The following is a 27,720-nucleotide window of genomic DNA, read 5'->3' on the forward strand; positions in this document are numbered from 1 at the left end:
TCCAGAGGGGGCAGGAGCCCACTAAACCCCGGATGAAGGTGGAAAAGGGCTGTCTCTGGGTGAAAGAAGCCGAAGATTCTGCAACAACGGAAAGTGCCAGGAATTTTTCCTTTGGTCAGAAGATGTCCCACGATGTGCTGGAGGATGCAGATTTGTTTCCACACAGAAAGACTGCAAACAAGCCTTGCTAGCTGTAAGAGTCGCAGTTGAGGATTTTGGGTGCTTCCAGGGCCCAGGAAGGACCAAGAGGTCGCCCCTTGGAGGAGGAGACAGAGGGGGTGCTCTGCAACAGGGAGAGCCCACGCAGAAGCAGCCAGCACCCGCAGAAGCACCTGAACAGGCATTCAGAAGATCTGAGCACGGCGGTCATCTCAGCACAACAAAAGAGGGTCCCACGAAGTCGAAGTCCAACTCAGCGAGTTGGGCAATGCAGGACGGAGTGCTGGGGACCTGGGCTGTGCATGAATGAAGTCTTGCAAAATTGCACCGAAGCCCTAGCAGCTGCAGTTCACACAGTACACAGGATTACTGTCTGGCGTGGGGAGGCAAGGACTTACCTCCATCACATTTGGACAGAAGGGCCACTGGACTGTCGGGGACACTTGGATCCAGGTCCTGGGTTCCAGGAACCACGCTCATCAAGAAGAGAGGGGACCCAGAGGACCGGTGATGCAAAAGTTTGGTGCCTGCGTTAGCAGGGGGAAGATTCCGTCGACCCACGGGAGATTTCTTCTTGGCTTCTAATGCAGGGTGAAGGCAGACAACCCTCAGAGCATGCACCACCAGGAAACAGTTGAGTTTAGGCCTGGCAAGTGGTACAATTGCCAAGTCGAATTAGCAGTTGAAAAATGCACACACAGACACTGCAGTGGCAGGTCTGAGCCATGTTTACACGTCATGCAGGTGGCACAACCAGTGCTACAGGCCCACTAGTAGCATTTGATTTACAGGCCCTGGGCACCTCTAGTGCACTTTACTATGGATTTATTAGTAAATCAGACATGGCAATCATGGATAAGGCAATTTATACATACATTTTACATAGGAGCACTTGCACTGGTTAGCAGTGATAAAGTGCCCAAGAATCAAAAACAGTAAAAACAGAGTCCAGCACACATCAGAAACCTGGGAAGCAGAGGTAATAAGTTAGGAGAGACAACGCCAAGCATGCCAAGTCTTACTGTATGTATATATATATATACATATATATATTTATATTTAAATGGTATTTGCTTTGACCCAGGGACATTAGGCGCACGGGGCCCTCTCCTATGTGTTTTTAGCAGCCACAGGGTAAACCATCTTCCCAGGGCTCTTGGCTCTTGTAATAACTGGGGGGGTGGGCAGGTGCCCCATCTGCCTCGGGGACCACCATCTCCCCATGGCTACATTAGATAACAATTTTAGAGGGGTCTTGAAGACCCCTCTATGCCCCGGGGGCCACCACCTCCCCAGGGCAACATGCATAGCTTTTTCTTCAAAAATTTGACTGCTAATGTTTCATTTATAGTTTTAAGGAGGATGTTATAGAAGTTGTCATTATTGCTGTAATATCTGGGATAATTAGCAGTCCATGGCGAGGGCACGAGTTAGAGTTACTTGAAAGAACTCAAAGTATGCCTGCTGAATTTCTATGGTTTTGTACTATAACATCCCTGTGACCTTTGTTTTTTTCAGTGAATTTCAAAATATTTTTAAATTCTGTTTCCTGACAATAACGTCCCTGTACCCCTTGTTTCTTTAGTCCCTGTAACCTTCAGTTTTTTTCAGTCAATTTCGATTTTTTTTTAATGGAAAGTAACTCTCACTCCTGAATGAATCCAACCACCACCGTACACTGTCTCTGGCCGTGCACAGCAGAGGATGGCCACAGGGCCTGTCCGCCAACCCCTAAAATAATCCAACTTCATGCTGCACAGTATGTGTTGCGGTGACTGTCCACAGGGCCTGTAGCCAACCCCCATAACCACCAATCCTGCACCATGCACAGTCGAACAGATTATCTGTATGGGTGTGAAAATGTGTGTGCGAGGGTCTGAGTGGTTTGTGAGTGGGTGCATAAGGGTCTAAGTGGGACTGTGAGTGGGTGCGTCAGTGTCTGAGTGGGTCTATGAGTGGATGTGTCACTGTCTGAGTGAGTCTGTCAGTGGGTGCATGACGGTCTGAGTGGGTCTGTGAGTAGTGCATGAGTGTCCAAGTGTGTTCTGCGAGTGGGTGCATTTGTGTCTGAGTGGACCTGTGAGTAGGTGCATCATTGTCTGAGTAGGTCTGGGAGTGGGTGCGTCAGTGTCTGAGTGGGTCTGTGAGTGGCCGCATGAGAGTCTGAATGGGTCTGTGAGTGGGTGCATGAATGTCTGAGTAGGTCTGTGACTGGGTTCGTGATGGACTGAGTAAGTTTGTGAGTGGGAGTGTCAGTGTCTGAGTAGGTCTGTGAGTGGGTGCATCAGTGTCTGAGTGGGTCTGTGAGTGGGTGCGTGAGAGTCTGTGTGGATCTGTGGGTTGGTGCATCAGTGTGTGAGTGGGTCTGTGAGTGGGTGCATGAGGGTCTGAGTGGGTTTGTGAGTGGGTGCACAAGTGTGCAATTGAGAGAAGCTCAGGGTGAACTATTCTGCAGATTTATTGATAGGGGTTACAGCACAAAAATGGTACAGGGAGCAAGGAGTAAAGCCAATAGGAGGGCCAGGGAAGAATTGCTGTTCTCCAAAAAAGAGAAAAAGCATGACGGAAAACACAGAATACGCATGATCACAGGACTTAACACACAACACCAGGAAGTTGGGGGTATAATCAATAAATACTGGCACTTGATTCTGAGTGACCCACAATAGGGAGGGCTATGACAGATAATCCTGTGATGACATTTTGAAAAGCTAAATCTGTGAGGCAACACCTAGTGGTAAGCATCTCTGAAGGTTTCAGGAAGTGCCACAGGTGTAAGGCCTATAGACATGGAGTAAACACCACACAGGTTATGTCACCCCTGTGTTGATCAAGAAACCCCAACTCTGCAAAAGTAACTTTGCAGTTTATGTGCTTAGGTGTACGTGCCCCAAGATGTATGTAGGGAGCACGACCCTTAAATTACATCTTCAGATTTTACAACACATCAGGGCATTCAGTAATATCCAGTAGTACAAGGTCTATGGTAGTAGAGTGGAAGACCTGATTTATGTTGCCCTAGATACAGTTCCTAAAAGAGTAAGGGGTGGCAATAGAGAAGAATCACAGAGACTGGAGTCATGGTACATCCTCCAACTCAACACAAAAACACTTGTGGGGTAAATATGAATGAGGATTTGTTTGTTCTTCTATAGGCATACACAAAGTCAGTGAGAAGAGTTTTTTAATGATCTGTTCAATAGTTTTAAGACATGGAGACAACTTGTGTAGCCATATCACACTTCAATGGGGTCATGTAGAATAGATTCTAGATTTAGATTGAATTTATAAGAAGTCTAAATATTCATTTGACACAACTCACAAGACTTTTATGAACAGCACATGTCAAAAGTAACGTTTAGAGAAGCATAAACATGAAATTGCAGTGCCACCCAGCCTTAGGACAGGGAAAGGTAAAATTGATCCATTAAATTTTGGCAGTCTGCCCACTAGGCTCCATAGGCTTTTAGTAGCAATGCCTATTATCATAAGGGTTCTGAACAACTCTGAGCTAGAAAACGTGGCATGCATATTGCTTTTTATTTATCTCCCTGCAAGGTGTTGGGGCTATTTTCCGCTTGAATGCAAGGCAGTGTGCTCCCTTTTTCTTTTTGGATGTCTCAATGACGGCTCCCGTGAGCCTCCTGCTGACGAGCACTGGCGATGCACCTGTGCGCCTACTGAGTGGTACAAAAACCTGTGAAGACGTTTGGCGGCATTTCAAGCGACCCCTTCAGTTACATACGCTCTCTGCTGATGACGGCCGAAAGGCAGAAACACGTGTCCAGAGATACGGCACTCGCTGCACCTACCTTAGGTGAAAGACTTTCTACAGCGATACGGCACTTGCTGCACCTACTTAGGGTGAATAATTTTTAGAAAAATTCTCGCTATTTATATTTAAATGACTGCATTTACCATGATGCCTTGGGGCTATTTTCCGCTTTAATGCAAGGCAGTGTGCTCCCTTTTTCTTTTTGGATGTCTCAATGACGGCTCCCGTGAGCTTCTTGCTGACGAGCACTGGCGATGCACCTGTGCGCCTACTGAGTGGTACAAAAACCTGTGAAGTCGTTTGGCGGCATTTCAAGCGACCCCTTCAGTTACATACGCTCTCTGCTGATGACGGCCGAAAGCCAGAAACACGTGTCCAGAGATACGGCACTCGCTGCACCTACCTTAGGTGAAAGACTTTCTACAGCGATACGGCACTTGCTGCACCTACTTAGTGTGAATAATTTTTTTTTAATTTCTCGCTATTTATATTTAAATGACTGCATTTACCATGATGCCTTGGGGCTAGTTTCCGCTTGAATGCAACGCAGTGTGCTCCCTTTTTCTTTTTGGATGTCTCAATGACGGCTCCCGTGAGCCTCTTGCTGACAAGCACTGGCGATGCACCTGTGCGCCTACTGAGTGGTACAAAAACCTGTGAAGACGTTTGGCGGCATTTCAAGCGACCCCTTCAGTTACATACGCTCTCTGCTGATGACGGCCGAAAGCCAGAAACACGTGTCCAGAGATACGGCACTCGCTGCACCTACCTTAGGTGAAAGACTTTCTACAGCGAAACGGCACTTGCTGCACCTACTTAGGGTGAATAATTTTTGGAAAAATTCTCGCTATTTATATTTAAATGACTGCATTTACCATGATGCCTTGGGGCTATTTTCTGCTTGAATGCAAGGCAGTGTGCTCCCTTTTTCTTTTTGGATGTCTCAATGACGGCTCCCGTGAGCCTCTTGCTGACGAGCACTGGCGATGCACCTGTGCGCCTACTGAGTGGAACAAAAACCTGTGAAGACGTTTGGCGGCATTTCAAGCGACCCCTTCAGTTACATACGCTCTCTGCTGATGACGGCCGAAAGCCAGAAACACGTGTCCAGAGATACGGCACTCGCTGCACCTACCTTAGGTGAAAGACTTTCTACAGCGATACAGCACTTGCTGCACCTACTTAGGGTGAATAATTTTTTGAAAAATTCTCGCTATTTATATTTAAATGACTGCATTTACCATGATGCCTTGGGGCTATTTTCCTCTTGAATGCAAGGCAGTGTGCTCCCTTTTTCTTTTTGGATGTCTCAATGACGGCTCCCGTGAGCTTCTTGCTGACGAGCACTGGTGATGCACCTGTGAGCCTACTGAGTGGTACAAAAACCTGTGAAGACGTTTGGCGGCATTTCAAGCGACCCCTTCAGTTACATACGCTCTCTGCTGATGACGGCCGAAAGCCAGAAACACGTGTCCAGAGATATGGCACTCGCTGCACCTACCTTAGGTGAAAGACTTTCTACAGAGATATGGCACTTGCTGCACCTACTTAGGGTGAATAATTTTTTGAAAAATTCTCGCTATTTATATTTAAATGACTGCATTTACCATGATGCCTTGGGGCTATTTTCCGCTTGAATGCAAGGCAGTGTGCTCCCTTTTTCTTTTTGGATGTCTCAATGACGGCTCCCGTGAGCCTCTTGCTGACGAGCACTATCGATGCACCTTTGCGCCTACTGAGTGGTACAAAAACCTGTGAAGACGTTTGGCAGCATTTCAAGCGACCCCTTCAGTTACATACGCTCTCTGCTGATGATGGCCGAAAGCCAGAAACACGTGTCCAGAGATACGGCACTCGCTGCACCTACCCTAGGTGAAAGACTTTCTACAGCGATACGGCACTTGCTGCACCTACTTAGGGTGAATAATTTTTTGAAAAATTCTCGCTATTTATATTTAAATGACTGCATTTACCATGATGCCTTGGGGCTATTTTCCTCTTGAATGCAAGGCAGTGTGCTCCCTTTTTCTTTTTGGATGTCTCAATGACGGCTCCCGTGAGCCTCTTGCTGACGACCACTGGCGATGCACCTGTGCGCCTACTGAGTGGTACAAAAACCTGTGAAGACGTTTGGCGGCATTTCAAGCGACTCCTTCAGTTACATACGCTCTCTGCTGATGACGGCCGAAAACCAGAAACACGTGTCCAGAGATACGGCACTGGCTGCACCTACTTAGGGTGAATAATTTTTGGAAAAATTCTCGCTATTTATATTTAAATGACTGCATTTACCATGATGCCTTGGGGCTATTTTCCGCTTGAATGCAAGGCAGTGTGCTCCCTTTTTCTTTAAGGTATTAATGTATATTCACTAAGTGGATGAAAATACATTGTGTGTGCTGCACAATCTGCTGAAATTTACGTTGATCTAAAATGCTATAATTTCATGTTTTGTTTGCATGCTCCCCATATTGAATTGGGGAGATTTCTTGATTTCAAGTGATTCACATGATATGATAAGTAATTAATTACCTGTCATTGTACTGGGGCTTGCACTTCTGTGAGTCTTTCTATTGTGTTTATTATTTTATGTTTCACAAGTCACTTTGATATTCAGGCCATGATGTAAATAGAGCACACAAGATGGCGATTGTTGTTGTGAGAAAGGCCGTGTCTACAGATGAAATGGGTGAACCACAAAGGAGTCATGGCCTGGCAATAAACTGCTCACACATTGTGAACCTGAGCTGTGTGGGAGATGGTTTTTTATGGTTGAGACGGGTTGACAGGAGAAAAAAATAAAAAAATAAATATATATATATATATATATATATATATATATATATATATGTCTGACCTTTTTGCCATGCACAGTGTTTTCATTAATGATGTCTTTTCAGATGTTGGAGTGATGTTATCAATCATATCATAGAACATGTCATGAGTGATGTAATATGTGAGGTAATTAGCAGTGCATGGTGAGGGCATAAGTTATAGTTACTTTATGGCACGAGATATCATTGTTCAAGTTAACTACAACTAGTAAATTTTAGTGGTTTTGTTTGTTTAAAAAAGAAAGGGCCTGATTTCTAGTTCAGTGGACGGGAGGACCCATCTGCCAAACTTCAGACAGGGAGGCTGCCGCCACACTGGCTACCTCCCAACCGGGCCCATTGCAACTTTCCAGCTGGGCTGATGGGCCAAAACCAAGATTTCTATCCATCAGCCCTGCAGGAACGTGGTGGTGATATTGTCGCTGGCTCGTAATCGAGCCAGCGACAATGCTGCCACTCGCAGGGTGCACTAGCAACCTCGCAATGCTCACTGTTTGCACAGCAGACAGTAAGCATTGCAAGGATGCTGGGCAGGGAGACCCCCGCACTCCCCCATGCAAAGTGTTCTCTGCCAGCTTTTTCATAGCAGTGAAACTGCCATGAAAAGGATGGAGGAGAACCAGATCATAATCAGCAGGTCAACCTCCGCCACCATCTGCCCATCAGCCCATCAGCATCGAATGTTCAGGCCCTGCTCCCCACTGGGCCGGTGGGCGCAAACACAGCCAGCCCAGCAGGGAAACCATAATAGGGCCGACGGGTTTCAGGCGGCACAGGTGGCCTGATGGCGGTATGGCATTGGGGCCATACAGCCTCCGCCTCCCGCCAATGTCATAATGAGGGCCCATGCATTCCCCGTCAGATAATATCTTCTGAAAAGTTAATAACTCTCTCCGATGTCACAATCCCAATGACCCTCAACTCAGTCCACTTGCAAAAGTAACCTGCTAGACTGAAGACCTAAACATTTCACTGGAAGAGACATGAAACTGATCAATCACATCCAAGCAAAGCTTTCTTTGTTGTCGGTCCGCTATACACATTGATATAGGGCCTACCACAGAAGCCTTGGGTGATTTGTTACTGCACAGACTGCATTCTCTCATGCATTTTTCCAAATTGCAGTCTAATTCTGGCCACCGAAAGTATTCCTGAATTCTCCATTTCGTACTAGGCCTCCGTGAGTGGGCATCAAAACCTCTATTAATAATATTTCTTAGTCCCTTCCAGTGACCCTTTAACTGAATATTCTTTATCCTACATAAGCACTAGTTCACAATCTGTGGCATGATACCAGTGTCGCTTAAAAATGACATATCCAACAAAGTGCTCTCCTCACTACCCCTCATCTTTTATGGTGAAAGCTATTTCATATTTGTTGTCGTCAGCTTGCTACTCACATAGCACTAACGGTAAGTTTGTTATACAGTCCAGAAACTGAGGGCCTGATTATGACCTTGGTGGGTGGGATACTCCGTCACAAAAGTAACAGATATCCCGCCCGCCGTTTATCTTAATGAAAACCAAAATACTATTGATCTAAAGCTCTTAGTTCATACCGAATATTGCTGCTTGCATTCAAATGAAGTAGAAGATGGGAGCCCATATAATTTCAGCACTACAACGTGAGCATTGGCTATTGTCTCCAAAGAGTATGAATGTAGTGTGGCCTACAGGTTATATGATGTGCTTTACCATGCATAATCACCTTTTGTGGCAGATAAATAAAATGAATATCACCCTGTTCAGACACTGCAATCCTCTGGAATAATGTGCTTCATAAATTCATCTGGAAGGAATCATTTTTTGAAAACTGGTGGAAGGAAGAGTATTTAGTCTAGGGGCAGCTCGAATTTTGAATATCCTCCTCCATCGCGAAAAGACCATCCTAAGTTAGAACTAAATTAAATACACGGTGGTATGCCCAACAGTCTCCTCAAGATATTTAATCATTCTCATTTCGATTCTTTAATGCTAACACTCCTCTAGGCGTGTTCTATGCACATACCAATAATCAAGCAAGTACTTTAAGATAGGTGCTTATTCCCTTTCTGCTGATCTTTGTGACACAGAATCGTGGCTGCTAATTTTGGATTTTTGTTTGAGTTCATTAATTTAGTTGCGATTTCTATGAAAATGTAGCACTACTTGATTAATATTTTTTAACCATTTCCTGAATCCATTACATAACTACGTAGTTGTAGGTGTTTTACCATAATATCGATTGCAGAATTTCAATCGGCAACAATATTGAACGCCGAATTTCGACTATCTGTATATGTATATATTTACCATCTTGTAACTTCGTATCTACATATATTGATGGTCTATCTATAGATTTGCAAGGTACACATGTGGAGTTAAGAATCGTAACTTTCCACACACACAGACACACACACGCACACACACACATACACACTGGCAGTGGACTTTCTATACTTGATAATTGTTGCAGGTTGATATTTTGTCTCTTGATATTGTGACATTCAACTGTAATTGTGGCTGCCATGATGCTCATAGTTTTATGGAACCTCTGTGTGGGGTTCACAGTCCAGCAACACAAGCAAACTGGGGATATTTGTAGTTGCTGAAAATTCCGTAACTGTGGATGTTGATTAAGGAAGAGATGACAACAGTGCCTCATCGTAAATCGCTATCTCAGCTTCACATGGAAGTCCCATTATGAATGCTTTCGTTTTGGGTCCGATACTGTTCACGATTTGAACATATATTTGGATTATTTATCACTTAAAAATGTGATGACACATTATTGACCTAGAGGTGTCCTTGCACTAGTTCAGTGATTATTTGAGGGGCATTTTTTTGCTTTCTGTATCAACACAACAGTACCACAAAAAATATGCAACACTAATGTACGTGGACTCGGGAAATTTAGCACAAAATGTTCACTACAAACCTCAACCATGGCACTCCATTACAGCAAGTTAGCAGATATACTCTTGCTTCTCAGAAACGAAGCAGTTGATGTTCCCACTATAGCAGAAAAACAATGGTTGCATTGTTGTTCACTGAGCGTGTCACAATTTCCTATGGTTGACACGATAGCTTCATTTTCGCTTCAGCAGGCAAAGGCAAAATACAAGCAGGTTTCAGGAGAGAACAACGCCTTAATGTAATACTTACCACTTTCTTTTTGCTTGCTGGGAAGCTGCCATTGGACTTGACAAGGACAGTGCAGAGCTTCACATCTTCCGGGTGAGTGCATTTGTCCTAAGAAGTAAAGCAGCAGCACAGAGGTTAAACGCAGATGGCTTGCCCCTGCAGGGTTATGAAGCAATATGATGTGTCAAAGCAGCGGTGCACCAGAGAGAATCAGAATCTGGGTTAACCTCAGTGGTCTTTAAAGAAAACAACAAGTGGTGGTAGTGGATCAGGTATTGGCCCCTATCCAGCCTACTCTCTACAGCAACAAAAAGGCATTTTGAAGATGTAGGAGGCCTCTGGCTGTGAGGGAGACCGAGTTCGTTGACTGGGTTGATGCTATTATTTATCATGGAATACAGTAAGCCATGCTTGGTTGTGGAGGGTGGCCAGAGATTAGCCGCTGATCATCCTGCACTTGGTGAAACATAAAATACATTCACAATTAACACCAAGAAACCTCGGGCTTTGGATAACATCTGCTTCATTGATGTGGAAGATGCCAACTGCACTTTGGGATTGTAATTCGTAAGTGTGGAATGTGGTTAGCAGCACACTTGATAAATGTGGAACGTAATAAGCAGCACACTTGTGAGCTGGTGGAGTGGTGTGTAGCTATCTATATTACATTTGTATGAGGAGATCTAACCCAAAAGTCAGCCAAAGACAGAACAGGGTTAAAGTCAAAGATACTCTCAAGAAGTGATTGGAGGGGCAGCTGCCTTTTGTGAGCAGAAGTGAGCTGTTACATTATTGTGATATTGTGGTCTTCACAGAGGTGTCTCTTCAGCTTTTACCTAAATGTAATCAGAGTTGGGTGGCCCTGATTCGTTGGGTCAAGACCCTGGGTATCAAGATAGAGAAGGCCTGGGGCCTGTTGCCTGCAGATATAAGCCCTTGGCCACCCGGTTCTCCGTGACAAATAATAAGGCAATTGAGGTATTTTAGACAAGGACTATTGAATGTTTCTCTGGGGTTGGTCCTCGAATGAATTAACACATCACAGATGTGAAATACTCATTGTTTGATGATGCTGTACTGAAAATGTGGAAGAGAATACCAGGTGCAATAATGAAGTGCAGCTCCTGTCGGAGATAAAGCGATAGTTTGTTTCTAAAAAAATGGGTAATTTTGGGAAAGATGTGAAGGTGAAGAGCATGGTAGTAGACTGCTATGGGCAGAAAGGGATGCTGAATAAAGAAACATCCACACAACGTGGAGCTTGTAGGGGAGGTGCTGTAGGTAGATTTCCTCATGATAGTCCTGATTTGCTTTTGGATTTACTCTTCAGCTCTTGATATGGGCACAAAATAAAGGGAGCAGCAATGTTCAAAGAGTATTCACTAGCTTGGCAGTTTTTGCTTTTGAAAGGATTCTCTCTTGATCGTGGATGGTACATATGTGGATTTGTTTGTGCATAAAGCCTTGTATATGATTATTAGATATTTGTATAGGATCCGGATAAGGTTGGAAGCTGAAAACTGACATAGGGCTGGTATTAAGGGCTCCATGTCAATAGTGCCGAAGTAGAACACTATTTAATTTTTTACATGGGTGGCAATCTCAATACTGAGATATTTGCTACCATATGAGGTCTGTCTCTTCAACGAAAGGCACTGGCATTTGATGAGGGAATATATGTCCTGTTCTGTTACTTTCTTGCCAAGTGATGTTTTCTAGTTCGTTTGGCTGCCACTGCAGCAATTTTAATAGCAGGTATTGTGGCTTTGGGGTAGATTATGCATAGTATTGAATACACTCATGTACGGTTTTCCTTATTTTAACAGATTTTAAAATGCTCAGAGCATAAATGAGAAAGTGTTAGTTCAATTTTGTTTATTTGCGACTGCATATGATGTTGTTTATATGGTTTGTTACTTTTATAGGGTTTTATTGTTTGCACAGCAAGCATATATATTTATTCCGACGAAAGTTTTGTTTTGTTATATATGTCCGACCCTTGAACTGTACCCCAGTTTGCACTGCTTGCAATTTTCAAATAATACTCTAAACGAAGCTATTTTGAAAGTGAGACACACTCTCCTCAAGCAGCGAACAACAGGATGGGACACCATGGACAAAGTTTACTCAAGTCACTGACTATTCCTTCTCATCTTTTCATCTTGATTTAGGACATCTCTCATTTTGGTTCAAGTCAGCCCCTGGATGATGCCAGCAAAAAACACTGTTTTCCTCTTACAAAATCAACTTGAGTCCATTTTACCCTGGCTCCCCACAACTAACATAACTTCTCACGATTTTAACAAAGAGGCCAAAGTATCAAAATCATTAAGAATTGATTCCTACTCTGCAACCTCGCACACAAATGGCTTTCTCAGTGCAGTACGAGCTCCTTCAATTAATGTCCTGAGCAATAGATAAGCGAAAGAGAAAATAAACTTAACAAATCATTATTTAAAATTATGCATTATTCTGGGTCGTGTAATATATATTTAATGTTTAAACTAGTTAAAAGCATGAATGTTAGGATCTGGAGGACGGCAAACACTTGCCTCTTATAACGAGTTGTATAAAAGTGGCAGTGTGGTGACTCCCTTCCAATACTATGCAATTATGAATTAATCTGGCAAAATAGGGAATACCTGGTTGGACCTGGATTTACTGGGCAGAACTCCATAGTTTGGCCTCTTCCAGGCAGAATAATGCTCACATTTACCCCCTCCACTTAGCAAAGGAAAAATATTATCTCTGGGGGAGGTGCTGGGTGGGGGTGTTTGCTAGTTGGGGTGGGGTGAGAGGTGAGGTAAGGTCAGGGGAGGAAAAGGGATAAAGGCGACTTTGCAGGGACCTAGACAGAGGCTTGGAGCTCTTGCAATCAAAGTCTCATGTGGTTTTACCCACTAGAATTACCAGAAAAACTTGGTTTTTGGGAATATCAAGCCAGTCATGATCAGAAAGAGCGGTATTGCTCTGCATGATTCATAATGAGGGGCTTGGTGTACACTGAGTAGCATAGGTACGCAGTAGTTCCTTCAACAAACAATCAGTCTGATTTAAACAGGAGAAACCAAGACTACAAAATAATAGTGCTGGTCTGGAAACCTGGAGGCAGAATATTGAATTCCCCATCAGCAATAGTGTTGATTAGGGTTAGATACATAGCCCCTATAGTCCCTTTCGTAACACTAGAAGTGCCAATTGTCCTGCAAAACCACTGGTTCCAAAGAGGGTGTTGCATCATTGGCAAGGGAGAATGACTTAATGCAACCAAGAGAAAGAATTGGCTTCTGCTCAAGCTTTTATTACTAAAGCATGTTAATTTGCAATAAGACCATGAGATGTCACTAAAATGACAACCACCCTGATGTTGGCACACATTTGGCAGGCCTCCTAGGTAATCCATTGGAATGGAACACCAAGGGCCTCACAACACTTTGCTATCACAGTGAGTTGAGGAAGGACTGTTCAATGACCTGCACCTTTCATTTACCTTTTTTAAACCCTTGTACTGGCATGCCAATTTAGGCAACTTTGCTTTTGTCCATTTTGTGACATTTAAATTAAAAATAGTGGAAGTAGAAAATCCTGTAGAATATATACTTTGTGGGAAAAAAACTAATTAAAAGCTTTATGTGTGTTGCAAGTAAGGGTCACACTTGTCAATGGTGGAGAAAGAGAAAGAACTGTAATTCACAGTTCTCCTGAAGACCATATACAGCTGTGACACTAATTGAGTCTATCTTTCTCCTCCTCCACTGGTTCCTCTCCCAACATTCCACCTCTAGACAAGAACACTCATGTCCCCTAGTTTCCATACCTAAAACCCAAAGAATGTGACCTTCCTTCATTCTTTTTCACACATTTCCACACATTTTCAGTTGACCGTTGTTCACACCTGTGCAAAACAACCATCCTGGTGTAAACTTGGTTCTTGGATTTGTGCCTCTCATCATGACAAATGGAGAAACACCAGTGGATTCTGAGTTTGTGAGCCTAAATGCCCAAACCATCTTTCCTAAATGAGTTATCCAATCCTCATTACTTGCCATTGACAATTGCCTAATACCTTTGATAACTCGTTTGAACCTCTCAACCATACCATTTCCACTGCAATTGTAAAGTGAGGTCGTTTTGTGTGAACTCAGCCCGTGGGAACTATAAGCGTTTCCCACAAGTCTTAGAACTAACTTTATTACTACCAATTGTGGTTGCAGGTTTAATGACGTGAGCAGCTTTCAGGTTGTTTTAAAAAAAAAAAGTATTTTAGTGTTTTTATGCTAATGGCTGTAAGGGGTAATGAGATTAGAACTTATTAAACTCTGTGCCCTTTCTAAAACTAACTTTTTTCAAGAGCCAAAAACAACTTTTTCTTGAGTGGCTTATTTACAATGGTTAATAATTAATGAAATTACTACAGAAACTCATCTCCCTCGTTATGACTAACAGTTCATCAAAGGGCCAGCAAAGACTTGTTTTCAGGTAGCTAAACGCATAAATCAGAGCGATTTCGAGAATCACCACCAGTCACACTGAAAGTGGTGTCACTTCAATTGCATGTGTAGGTGTGAGTCAGTTTTATATCTCCTCTGACAGCTAACAGATCTGCTCAATTGAATGAATGAAACAACCACCACCAACAACCAATTGAGTGACTGAAACAACCACCATTTACAGCGAAGAGAGTTTTTAAAAAAACTTTCCAACATTTTATGCTAAAGTAGGGGTGACTTCGACTGCCCTCTGTGGGACGGCAACAGTAAACCTGTCCCACTGTCACAAGGGGGAGCGAGTGGACTGGCAATATTAGGGAGCAATCGCCATACCCCTCCAGACTCCCACACTGCTGAATGTACAGAGTTTAGCTGGTCCCACAGTGTTCCTCCTCCACCACCTCCTCCCAGTGATGTAACAAAGGCCCCTGCAGCCCCAATGATGCGGGAGACGCCGCCGAGCTCCAGGGGGCCCCTCAGCACAGTAGACGGTGCACAGGTGGTATGCCCTTAGTTTCGTTATGCCACTGCCTATTTTCTTTCAGCGTGTCCCACCACCACCTCATCCACTACTTATCAGCTCTGTCTCAGCCTCTTGCCCTCAGTCTATCACCACCTTCTTTTTACAAACACAGAAGCATGCTGCAATTGACCAACACGATATCCTGCCACAGGATGCCTCGTCCATAGGCCATCCTGCAGTAGGATTTCCTGCCTTGCTAGAGGCTATTAGTGAATTTACCTTCTTCTCAGCGAGTCACACGAAGTCGGGAAACTTCACCCACTTTGCCAAGTGAAAAGTTATTTTACTGCCCATGGTTCAGCTTTCGAGCTATTCTTGGGTAAGACAAATATCAAACATCCAGGTATTATCACTTTCTGGTACAGTTTAGGAGACGTTTTTCTCTAAAAAAGGTTTACTGAACAGTGCAGGTAAGGGTTACTAAACTTTTTTTTTAATTCCTCGGGACCACAATGGAGGATGTTTCATGCCAGATGGGGTAAACTAAGAAGGTTCCAACTTTTGGATTTGTTCCACAGACTCTCAGAAGTTTCTGTGACTGTGTATTATGCTTGTGTTGTTGTCTTTTGATGAATTACCCTTTTTAAGGTGAGCCGTTGATATAGAACATGTTGTGTGCGATATTTCAATGTATGTATTGGCATACTATTGGCATACAGTCGCACCATTAATTCCTTTCCAAGATTGTTCTTAAATGCTTTTTCTCCAGATACCTTTTAGCTGTTTGCCATCAACATTTTTGTAATCACCTTTTCTTTGTCTCTTAAAATGACATTCATTCTTATCATTAACAATTTACAGTTCTATCAGGAATCTTTATCATAGAGATCAGATGGTACTACGGAACTGAATAATCCATCTACGCCATCAAATTTGCCCTGCATAATACAAATATGTTAACCTCCCTATGTGTATCTCGGAAACTTGCATAACCTTACATTTATTTCTGAAATTTCACGGTGCTATTGGGCATCTGCGTGGGCCTAAATTCTAACAAACAAATCTAAAATGTACATGAAACAAGCGAAGGTAGAACTATGAATGCAACTAAAAAACAGAATGGCGTTTGAACAGAAAAAACCTTTTCAGGTAAACACTTTAAAAATCATTTAATTTTGGACTGAGATAGATAACGATCATTTTTTGGAAATTGTCTGCTCATTCAGATTTGGATCTGAGCTTAAGCAGTATACTTACAGCACAAAAGGAATATGTGAAGAATATGCATTACGGCTGCCAATGTTACCAGATCATTCGATGTTGGCAAGAAAATTTGCTTTCAGTCGGACGTGAAGAAGTCAGTGCATTATGGGCTTTGTAGTCAGTTACCATTATTTTATTGCATTGAACTGGTGCTCTTTTCAGAGCTACGTGTAAAATGAGCGTAGTGATTTGATTTATGGGCGTGGAAATATAGAAACGTGGCTCACATGTCTGAGGGTTAAATGGCACATGCAAATTTGCATCTTCTTTGTTTTGGTCGCAGGTCATGATTTACTAATGGGACCTGCAGCATCTGGCAGGGCCGGCTTGCGAGAGAATTTCCTGCACTTATAATTTCCAGCCGACCTATACCCGTAAAAGCGTACACATTACTAATGCACAGTTATGCATGGCTGCACGACCCATGAGCTGTAGCAGTAGAGGTTTGCTGATTTGATCCGATTCCGGCCCCTACACCCACAACACACTTGGAAGCACCCTGACATGTGCAAATCTGAAAGTGTCCATATATAGCAACAGAAATTAATTTCTATACCTCTCTAGGGATGTTGTCTGTTAGACTTGGTATCCTCAGGGTGGTTTTCCTTCTTATTTTTTGCCTTCAATCCTCCTGTTTTGCTGACTTCATTTGTGTTGGCCTTAGCATCTGTACACTGTACCACAGCCAACCAGTGCTAAAGTGCAAGTGCTCGCTCCTTAAAACATGGTAGAAATGGTTTATATCGATTTGGCATATTTAATATACTTGTAATCCTTAGTTTTAAACTTTGAAAGAAACCTTTTGCCAGGCCCAAACCTTCGTTTTTGATTTATTAATGTAACCCTAGTGTAGGCCCTGGACAGCATAGATTGCAGGGTGCAGTGTATGCAAACATTTTGACATGTACTTTTAATATTTAAGTTTTACATGTCCTGGTAATGAAAGACTATTAAAGAAATTTTTCACTACTGCAAGGCCTATCACTCACATAGGATAAGATTGGAGTTTTCACTTATTAAACTGTAGCTTCCAAATGTGAGCAGGTACCCAGTTCATATTGGGTTTCTTTGGATTTGTAATGACAAACCTCTCAAGGTGAAGTCAGATTTTTTTATTAAAATTTAGCAAATCCCACATTTAGAAAGTTGGACCTTTCTGCCTTAGTCATTTAGTGCCTGCAGCCTGTCACTGGGTCCCATGACTGGGGTTAGCTGCCAGTTGGTCTTTGTGTATTAATCCTAGACAGCCACACAGTGGCGAGCTTAGGTGTACCTGTATGGGAGGGCAGAGCTGAGCCATGCCCTACTTACAGTTGAATAGGCTGTGTCCTACCTCCATACAAAAGGGCTGCATACTCTCTGGAGATAGTCTACAGCCTGGGCAGGGAAGGCAGGAAACCTGTGCAGTTAAAAGGGAAACCTCTATAATCTTCTCTGCCTTCAAAGGTAGGCCCAGGTTTGTTTATATATATTATATATATACACACACATATATATTACCACAGTCATGAAATTTTTGACGCAAAACTTTGCATGGCCGGGGTGTGAGGTATAGTTACCTTAGGGCACGAGTTATAGCTACTTGAGATAACTCGAACTATTACTGGTGAATTTCCATGGTTTAGTATGTTTAAAATGTGAGCCTAACTATAAGGCCCTGTAACATTTGTTTTTTTAAACAAATAAAAATATATATATATATATATTTATAAATATATATATATATATATATATATATATATATATATATATATATATATATATATATTTATGTGGCTCCTTGAGAGGGGGCGCCCAGCCCCCTCCAACTCCGCTTTTAGCCTCGGGGAGTTGGTGGTCTCCAGGGCTGTGGGGGTCAGAAAAGGACACCATTCCTTTGTTTTCAAAATTTGCCCTGGGTAGGTGGTGGTCCCCAGAGCTGCAGGGGGACCAGAGGGCCCCCACACACTTAAAATGTAAATGCCCTGGGGCCTGAATTGAAATTGATGTCTGCCCCTAGGAAGTGGTGGTCCCTGGGGCTGTGGGGGGCATGTGGCCCCCTGCATTGAAATATAATGCGTGCCCCAGGGAGCCGGTGGTCCCCAGGGCTGCAGGGGGGCTAAGTCGCTTGTGATTTGTTTGGAATGTGTGCTATGGGCAGGTGGTGGTCCCTGGGGCTTCAAGGGACCACCGTCTCCCTGTGGCACTCATTATATTTTGCGGGAGGGCATGTGACCCCACCCTTTTAAAAACATTAGCCTCGGGGAGATGGTAGTAACCGGGGCTGCAGAGGGACAAGAGGTCCCCCCTCATTCAAAATAAAAATGCCCCGGGACCTTCAGAACCCGGGGGCTTCATAGAAACAAGCGTGGTACCCCTCACTTGTTTTTTAAAAACTTTTTGCTGGATCTGCGGATCCGCTGCAAATCACAGAAAAAGAAAAAAAATGCTTTTTAGCTCTGGGGGGTCCCTCTGGGACCCAAGCACCAGAGCTACGGGGACAGTGTGTCCTTATCCTGGTCCCTTTTGTTTTTTTACATCTTTTTTTCGTCTGAAGCCGAGTCCCAAAATGGCTACCAACACTTTGTGGTTGAAGTGTTGGCAGCTAATCAGATCTCAGCATGAGATCAGGAGGGTTTGCGAAGCCTTTGCATCCCTATATATACAAATAATATCTATCTATCTATCTACCTATCTATATATATATATATATATATGTATATATACATATATTACCTACTGGCAGTCGCCAGTCAGTAGTTATAGTTAGGACCTACTTTCCATAGAAAAAGTGTTTTCTGACTTGCCTATATCATTGCCATCTCTTGATGAATCTTCACAAAATGTTCCATAAAAGGTGCCCTAGTGACTCTTGTGCACGGAACATTTTGGGGTGATCTGTCAAGCAGGGGCCAAGAAAAAGGGGTGGTAAAAAAGTTAAATTTCCCATGTTAATTCCCATAGGACCTTTAGACACGACTACAGCCCTGTGATCACAGCTAATTCACAAATACTTGCAAAGGTTTGAAAATGCGCATGCGAAAAAAAGCTGTGTAATTGGCTGCCCCAACCTAACTAGAAAGTTGTGGCTGCCATTTTGTTCCACGGGACACAGTGATGAAAATCTTAATTGAAAGTGGCATAAAGCCCACAGGTGTGATATAGGTGTGTTTTAGGGGCAAATTATGGGTGTAAAACAGTTTTGCATCACCATGCATGATATTCATGAAAAATCACAAATTTCCATGAATTATTCGCAAAAAATTTGTAAGCATGAAAAAATCAGTAAGAAAAACCACACTCATTCATACACTAATTACTTCACTTATACATGCACCCAGAGACTCATGTGCCCACTCACACACCCACTGAGAAACTTATGCACCCACTCAGACCCTCATTCACCCACTCACAGATCCACTCAGAGACTGATGCACCCACTAACAGATCCAGTGAGACACTGATGCACTCACACACAGACCCACTGAGACATTCATACACCCGCTAACAGACAACTCAGAGCCTCACACACCAACTCACAGACCCACTAAAACCCTCAGATGTCCACTCACAGACCCACTCAGACACTGATGCATCTACTCACAGACCCACTCAGACCCTCATGCACCCACTCACAGATCCAGTAGAACAATGATACAATCACTCACAGACCCACTCAGGAACTGATGCACCCACACACAGAATCAATGAGACACTCATACACCCACTCACATATCACTCAGAGCCTTATGCGCACACTCATAGACCCACTCAGACACAGATGCACCCACTCACTGACCCACTCAGACCCTCACATACCCACTCACAGACCCAGTGTGACCCACACCAAGTCACAGACCCACTCAGACACTCCCACTCCCACTCACAGACTCACTCAGACACTGACCCACTGAGACTGTGACACATTCACTCACAGACCCACTCAGACATTAACGCACCCACTGACTATCCTACTCAGACCTTTGTGCACTCATTCACAGACCCACTCAGCCACTGACACAACCACTCACAGACCCACTCAGCTACTGATGCACCCACTTTGCTTTATCAGGTCCACCAGAACAGATTTCAGCACTTCTCTCTTCCTTACACACAACCTATAACTTTTCAAATTGGGACATATTGTACAATGCACATTCTAAACATGCATAAGCAATGTCTGTCAGCCTCCCTTTGAACAAGAGAAGTGCACTGTGAGACCACCCCTGTGGCAGCCTAACTTATATGCCACAATTGCTACTGTCAAAATAGAGCACAACTCTTGCCTCGTGAACTACCTATATCCACCCACGTTTAGGGGAAATGACACCTAAGCACTTTCCAACCATTAAAATAGATGCTGACTCACAATCTTTTGTGCAAGGCAACCCTATAAATATTAGGACAGTCTCTTTAACCTAACGCATGTTTCTGTGGCACTCGTTTCCATGAATACTGTGCCATATTTGCCACAGGATCACTTCAGTACATTTTTGACTCTGTACATACAACATCCACCTTTTGACACTTCAACAACTTACAAATATACACCTTCCAACCATGTATGCAGGTACTGGCCTTTAATCTCTCAGACAAGGCAGTAACATTATGAGCCACCATGATCAGCATAGAGTGTGTGTCATAGTTACTAATAGAGGATAAAAACATATCTCTAGTCCTCATATATAACACCTTGAGACATCTTCCATAACACCTGTCTAATCGCATTTAGGACACACGGAGACGTAGTACTGAGGTAAACAACAGTGGACAGCATAAAGGTTGTGTCAGGTTTGTCACAATATTATTGGATCACAACTCTATCCCTCTTGCATCATTCCTAACCACATTTAGGGGACACAACACCCATGCAGTTTCTAGCCATCCATATAGGCTCAACCCATGTGAAAACTGTGGGGGCCTCTTCAAACCAGCCCACGTATTGGAGACACTAGCTTGAACCGATCCTTTGTCATATTTGCCACAGGCATGTTTGGAGGAAACCTCTGGTCCTTATACATGACAGCAATACTCCATACTGTACAAATATACATTCCAACCATATAACCAATTTTGAGCAACAATCGATTGCACAAAGCATTAATTCTGCAATGTCACAACAATCTCTCTGAAATCCTTATCAGTTCTGATTGTCTCACACACAGTGCTGTTTTACACATGGACTGAGGACACTCAGATTTTTCTCCAGTGGATGGAGATCTGGGTTTGGCCACTGCTAAGTTCAGTATCTCAGTTTCTACTTTGAAGCACTGAATATATGGAAAAATGCTAGTATGTTATTCTCTGACATCAGAGATTGTTCTCTTCTACCACAGAGTCCTGGAATTCTGAACTGTAGCCATCAGCTCCTGTCCCACGTCACTGCCCTGTGACTGAAGTGTGTAATCACAGGGTTTTTGTCTATTTGGTGCTTTTTCTTGGCTCACGTGATGCGATAGTAGTAGCGCGATCTGCTATTGCCTCCATAGTGGATTAAGGGAGTTGCTTGCCTTGTTCTTATTCTCTGACCATGTCACTTTGGGGAATGTTTTTGTTTCTTTGATGATTGCCTACTAAAACTGGAGAAACAGTGATGGACTGGAATTCAATCCAGAGTAATACCTATAGGCGTGAGTAATTCAAACTCCGCACACACAAGTTGTATACTTCCATGGAAACGCCCTGAACCACGACTCCGTAACAACGAAGTCGTGGACAACAAAAGCGGAAAAATGCTTGCATTAACTACAACTTTGTTGTTTTGTGCCTTAACCGCGCATGTGCTGAACCACGCGCATGCGTGTTTAATGAACAGAACAAGGGAGTCGGCTTAGGAGGACAACGTGATGAGTCAGGTAAGTGGGGCGGGGTGGGGGGTTGGGGTTTTTGTTTTAGGTGCGGGGGTCGGGGGTTGGGCTATTTTTAGTTTTAGGGGCGGGGTGGGGGATCGGGTTTTAGTTTTAAGGGTGGGGGGTTGGGGTTTTAGTTTTAGGGGAGGGGGCGCCAGGGTGGTTTAGGTTTAGGGGCGGGGGAGAGAGGAGGGGTATTTTTACTTTTAGGGGCAGGGTGGGGGGTTGGGGTTTTAGTTTTAGGGGCGGGGTGGGTGGTTGGGGTATTTTTAGTTTTAGGGGTGGGGGTTGGGGTTTACGTTTTAGGGGCGGGGTGGGGTGTCAGGGTATTTTTAGTTTTAAGGGTGGGGTGGGGGGTTGGGGTTTTAGCTTTAGGGGAGGGGCGTTGGGCGGTTTAGGGGCAGGAGGGAAGGAGTATTTTCAGTTTTAGGGGTGGGAGGGTTATGGGTCGGGGTATTTTTAGTTTTAGAGGATGGGGGGTCGGGCGGTTTAGGTTTGGGGGAGGGGTATTTTTAGTTTTAGGGGCGGGGTGGGGTATTTTTTGTATTTGGGGTTGGGGGTTGGGGTGGTTTAGGTTTTTAGGGGTGGGGTGGGGGATTGGGGTGGTTTAGGTTTTAGGGGTGGGGGTTGAGGTGGTTTTAGGTTTTAGGGGGTGGGGTGAGGGGTTGCGGTAATTTTAGGGGTGGGGGTTGGGGTGGTTTTAGGTTTTAGGGGTGGGTTGGGGGCTGGGTAATTTTAAGGGCAGGGTGGGGTGACTGAGGGGGTTTAGGTTTTAGGGGCAGGGTGGGGGGCTCAGGGTAGTTTTAAGGGCGGGGTGGTTTTAGGTTTAAGGGGTGGGTTGTTGGGGTACTTTAGGTTTCAGGGATGGGGTGGGGGTTGGGGTTGTTTTAGGGGCAGGGTGGGGGTTGCGGTAATTTTAGGGACGAGGTGGGGGGTTGGGGTAGTTTTAGGGGCAAGGGTGGGGGGTTGGCATGGTTTTAGGGGAGGGGGTGGGGGGTCATGGTAATTTTTAGGGGTGGGGGACAGGGGGGACGCATGCTGGAACGCTGTATACCTATCGCTAATGCCTTTACCAGGAATGCCTTTACAACGAAAAATCTTTGTTGAGGCATTTGTGGTAAAGGCATTAGTGGTGACAACGTGGTCGTTGTTCTGACCTCGTTGTTCAGGCATGCGTTGTTCCAGCATGCGTTGTTCCGACATACATTCTACTTCCATAGTTTTATTAAAGAACATTCCGTATAAGTTGCATGGTTAACACAAAGATGTTTTCACAGCATAATTGCTGTCCCAGAGCTTCACCTTACATTCTAAATGCTTCTTATGAGCATTTGTCGGCACATCTATATAGACTTTTAAAATTGCAATTATTCAAACAAAAATATATAAATGGTAAAACACTTGACACAACCACAGTTTACAGAAGGTAAAGATCGGGGATGAGCGAAACATGGATACTAGTACCTGAGACTGGAGAAACCAAAGAGGGCAGAGGTAAATCCTTTACCATCAAAAATGCGTTGTTGGAATATGTGTGTGCCACCCCTTATCAAGTAAGATACAGGAGAATTTCCCTAAGCTTCATTTGTTCATGCTCTCTGGTTTGGGTATCAGTTTGTATAGTGAGATCAAGCACTGTTCATAATATATGAGTATGGTATTCACTTTATGGATTTCTCTAAGGATCAATCTAGCTTTTTAAAAGTGTTAGGAACTTTAAGCGTGCTTTGTATTGTTTGTGGTATGTGTAAATATACCTGTGGTGTCGATTTGTGATGTTTACCGACGGGTGAAACAGTTATTTTTTTCTTTGTTGAAGGGGGCCTCATACTGGTGCCTAAAATTGCCTTCATGTTTTTTGTATTAATACAAACTTAAACAATGAATTTTAGTTGAGATACAAAAAGTATATTCTATTAACAAACACTGACATTAAATTGAATATTGAGTTTTTTTTTTTTTTTTAAAGCCTGGCCTAATGTGTTCGCCAAGCTGTACCTTAGTGCTTGTGCTTGGAATCGGAAGGGGATTTACATGGTTTCAATAAAGGTGTGAGAAACATATGAAACTTGGAAAACATGTCGATGAAAATTTGCACAATATGTTAGATACTCTCAAGTGATGGCCACAGCGGGCAAGGTATTTATAATTAGCTAAATAAACTAATAAATATTACCAAATCCAGCAATTGTTTGCAATGTCTTCAAAGGCATTCATTGACAAGTTTATAGTAGGCTAACTAGAAATAAAATATGCAAATGATAATGGTAGATGCATTTTGAATCAAAGACTCAAGGGTCACAGCAGTGCAATCATAAGCATTTTTTAGGGCCTTACAAGAACAATTTTGTGGGGGGGATGGTCTTGCTCTCAACAGGCATATAATGTATTGTCTACATTCTGCTAACTCAAGCCTTCATGATGCCATGCCAATCAATATTGAATTGTATTCAAAAAATCAGCAAGAAGTTCAGGCTACTCAGAATCAGCCACAACATGTCACAAGACTTGAACGAACATTGATGAAATAATTAATTTTTTGTACTTGTTATCTAATTTTGTGGTCTTGCAGTAACACATTGAGGGGCATATTTATACTCTGTTTGCACCGAATTAGCGTCATTTTTTTACTCTAATTCGGTGCAAAATGAACTCCATATTTATACTTTGGAGCTAGACCCGTCTAGCTCCAAATTTATGGAGTTAAAGTCATTTTTTGTACGTGGAAACCTACCTTGCCTTAATGAGATGCAAGGTAGGCGTTCCCATGCAAAAAATGACTCTCTGGCCTTAACGCCATATTTATACTCACCATTTTTGCACGGGAGGGTGAAGGGGTCAACAAATGGTGCAAAGCTTGCTTTGCCTCATTTGTAACGCCTGGGTCAAGGCAGGCGTTAGGGGACCTGTGGGCCTATTTCCATGGTGGAATACCATGGAATAAGCCCACAGGTGCCCCCCCAGTCCCCAGGGACACCCCCATCCACATTAGAGGGGTAGCGGAGGATGTGGGTCCCCATCCGAGGGAAGTACAGGTAAGTACAGGTAAGTATTGTTTTTTTTTAAAGTGCCATAGGGGACTCTGAAATGGGCCCCCATACATGGCACAGGCCATAACCAGGGGACCCTGGTACCCTGTGGTGGCCATTGGGGTAGTGGGCATGACTCCTGTCTTTTCTAAGACAGGAGTCATGTGGTATGGATGGTTTTGCATCAGAAAATGACTCTAGGCAGGTTAGAGTCATTTCTTTTTTACTCTAACCTGCCTAACGTAATTTTTTGGTGGAAAAACCCCTTCTTCCATACCGCCAGCCCCACCCGATTAACGTAATTGCTTTTTAACACTAGCCTACCTTTTGCACCGGCTTGCACCATTCCCTAAATATGGTGCATGGCTGTTGCACAGAAATGGTGCAAGCTTAGTTTTGCACCTAAAAGTATAAATCAGGGCCATTATTCTTTGTCCCGTCTAGGAAAGGCACAGTAAGGGTGATTTGGTGGTTGTTAAGTGCAGTAGTCCTTAATATTAAAAAAAGACTTATCAAAATGTTACTTAAATTACCAGATATCTGTAAGGGCACATATACCCCTCTTCATATTTGGGATTCTTGATCCAACAATGAACTCAAAGCACTTCCCCAATGATTTCCACCATTTTGTCAGGTGAAATCTAATAACATTCTACTTACTATACTGCCTCTTCCTTCGACCCTCTTTCTGTGTACAATTCCCTGGCCAGACAGTGACTCAGGCTCTGCTGAGTAAGAAAGATGGGAGAAAGTGGGATACATGAAAAGGACAGAGAGATAAAGAAAATGGGATAGTGAGGGTGAACCGGAGGAAGAAGCAGTAGTAGACAGACATAGGTTAGCGAGAGCGATAAGTGAGGTAGGGTTAGACATAGGTAAATATGGAAAGGTTGAAGTAACCGGAAGGACAGGTATAGAGATAGAAAAAGGGAATGAGAAAAGTAGAGAAAGAGAAGTAGAGAGGTAGTTAGGGTTCTAGAGTGAGGTAAGATCTGAGAGTGTGCTATAGATATGGCAAAGAAAATGCAGAGAGTGGGAGGGGTGTGGCTTACGTAGAAGTGGTGATGTACAGAGATAAAGGTAGAAAAGGTACAAAGCACTTCTCTTTACCCTATCATCTCACCATTCATCTCTCACTTTTTTCACATCTCAAACTGTCTTTCTATACAGGCTGAGGAAGAGAACTGTAAAGGAAGACAGTCTGAGATGTCAGCTAGTGAGAGAAGTATAGCGAGGTAATGGGGTAAAGTGAGAAGTCAGATTAGGTAAAATGAGTAATGAGGCACAGGGAAAGGTAGAGTGAGGGGTGAATTGTAGACAGATGGGGTGTTGAGAGAAAAGAGGTAAGGAAGAGAACGGGAAAGATAGGTGAGGTTTACACAGGGTTGGCTGACACAATAACAAAGGTATTACATTTTCATGGGCAAAATATCGTAGAAAAAATATCGAGGACAAAAATATTGAGAAGGTAAGTGTAAATAGGTAAGTATAAATTTACTATTTGTAACTCCACATCTCTGCACCTTGAAGTTATATATATTTTGAAGTTATATATATTTCCATGGTACATATATGTGGAGTTGTGTATAGTAAAAATGTGCTTACCCATTGAAACTTACCTTCGTAATAACCTTGTCCTCGATATTCTGACCAACATATTTTGGCCACACAATATTTTATTTTCAATATTTTGGTCAATCAGCTTAACACAGTGATTGAGAGAGTTGTGGTCGAGAGAGTGGTAGAGTTAGGTGATTTTGAGAGACATATAAAAAGAAAGCGATGTAGAGAGAGATGTGAGGCAGATAGTGTAGGCTGAAAGAGGAGGTACAGCTAAATAAGAAAGAGAAGAGGTAGTAAGAGATAACACGAGGTGCAGGTTGAGAAAGAGATTGCGTGAAAGGTGTAAGGTAATGAGAGAAGTTAGGTACAGAGAACAGAGATAAACTGAGATTTAAAGCAGTGAAAGGGATAAAGATAGACGAAGCAGAGATCAGTTATAGAGACAGAGGTGAAGCCATGGGAGAAATGGGATACCTAGAGACGTGAGGTAGATAGACATGACGGATGGAAAGGGGCAGGAGAGACAGCTAAAAGTATCACATATAGAGATGAAGCATGAAAGAGAGAACAGGAAAAGAAACATGAAGTCAAGAGAGAGGTGAAGTGTATGGGGGAAATATACAGGACAGTGACAGAGTTCAGTAACGTAGAGAGATACTTGATGTACAGAGTTAAAGATATAGGGATAGGCAAACAGAACAGAATGTGAGAGAAAGTATCCTATTCACTTTAGAAGTGAGCCCTTTGAAGACTGAAACCTAGTATTTGCCTACTTTGTCAATGCTTTAAAACGATTTTGGTTGACAAACTCTGTCATTGCAATCCGAGACAAGGAAGCTTTGATTAAGATAATTATTTATGGGGCAGCCGGCGCGTTTTAGTTTGTTTTTGCAGTTTTATATAGCACAAACAAGGCCCAAGAGTATTAGAGCTCTTTACATGAGCACCTGATTACATTAACACGGTCATATTTTGAAAGGTACAGAGAGATTGAGGGGCATACTTATAATTTACTCAAATTCGGCGCAAACCTAACACCATATTTATACTTTGACGCCCGACCCGGCGAACATCAAAATTCAGCAGTGTGCTTCGTTTTCTGGATGCGTGAAACCGCCTTGCGTTAATGACATGCACGGTAGGCGTTCCCATCCAAAAAATGACTTTAAGGCATGTGCACCTAATTTATACTC

The 27,720-nt window shown here is 43.2% G+C and overlaps 1 protein-coding gene across 1 annotated transcript in view; it reads right to left on the reverse strand.

Annotated features, from left to right (window-relative positions):
* Positions 1-27,720, reverse strand: part of DRD2 (dopamine receptor D2) — a 1,149,352-nt gene that overhangs the window by 48,784 nt on the left and 1,072,848 nt on the right. Inside the window, exon 7 of the mRNA XM_069224377.1 lies at positions 9,913-9,999. Coding sequence (XP_069080478.1) covers positions 9,913-9,999 — 87 coding nt within the window. The remainder of the gene's footprint in view (positions 1-9,912; positions 10,000-27,720) is intronic.

This window comes from Pleurodeles waltl, chromosome 3_1, assembly GCF_031143425.1.
Source record: "Pleurodeles waltl isolate 20211129_DDA chromosome 3_1, aPleWal1.hap1.20221129, whole genome shotgun sequence".
Classification (NCBI taxonomy): Eukaryota; Metazoa; Chordata; class Amphibia; order Caudata; family Salamandridae; genus Pleurodeles; species Pleurodeles waltl.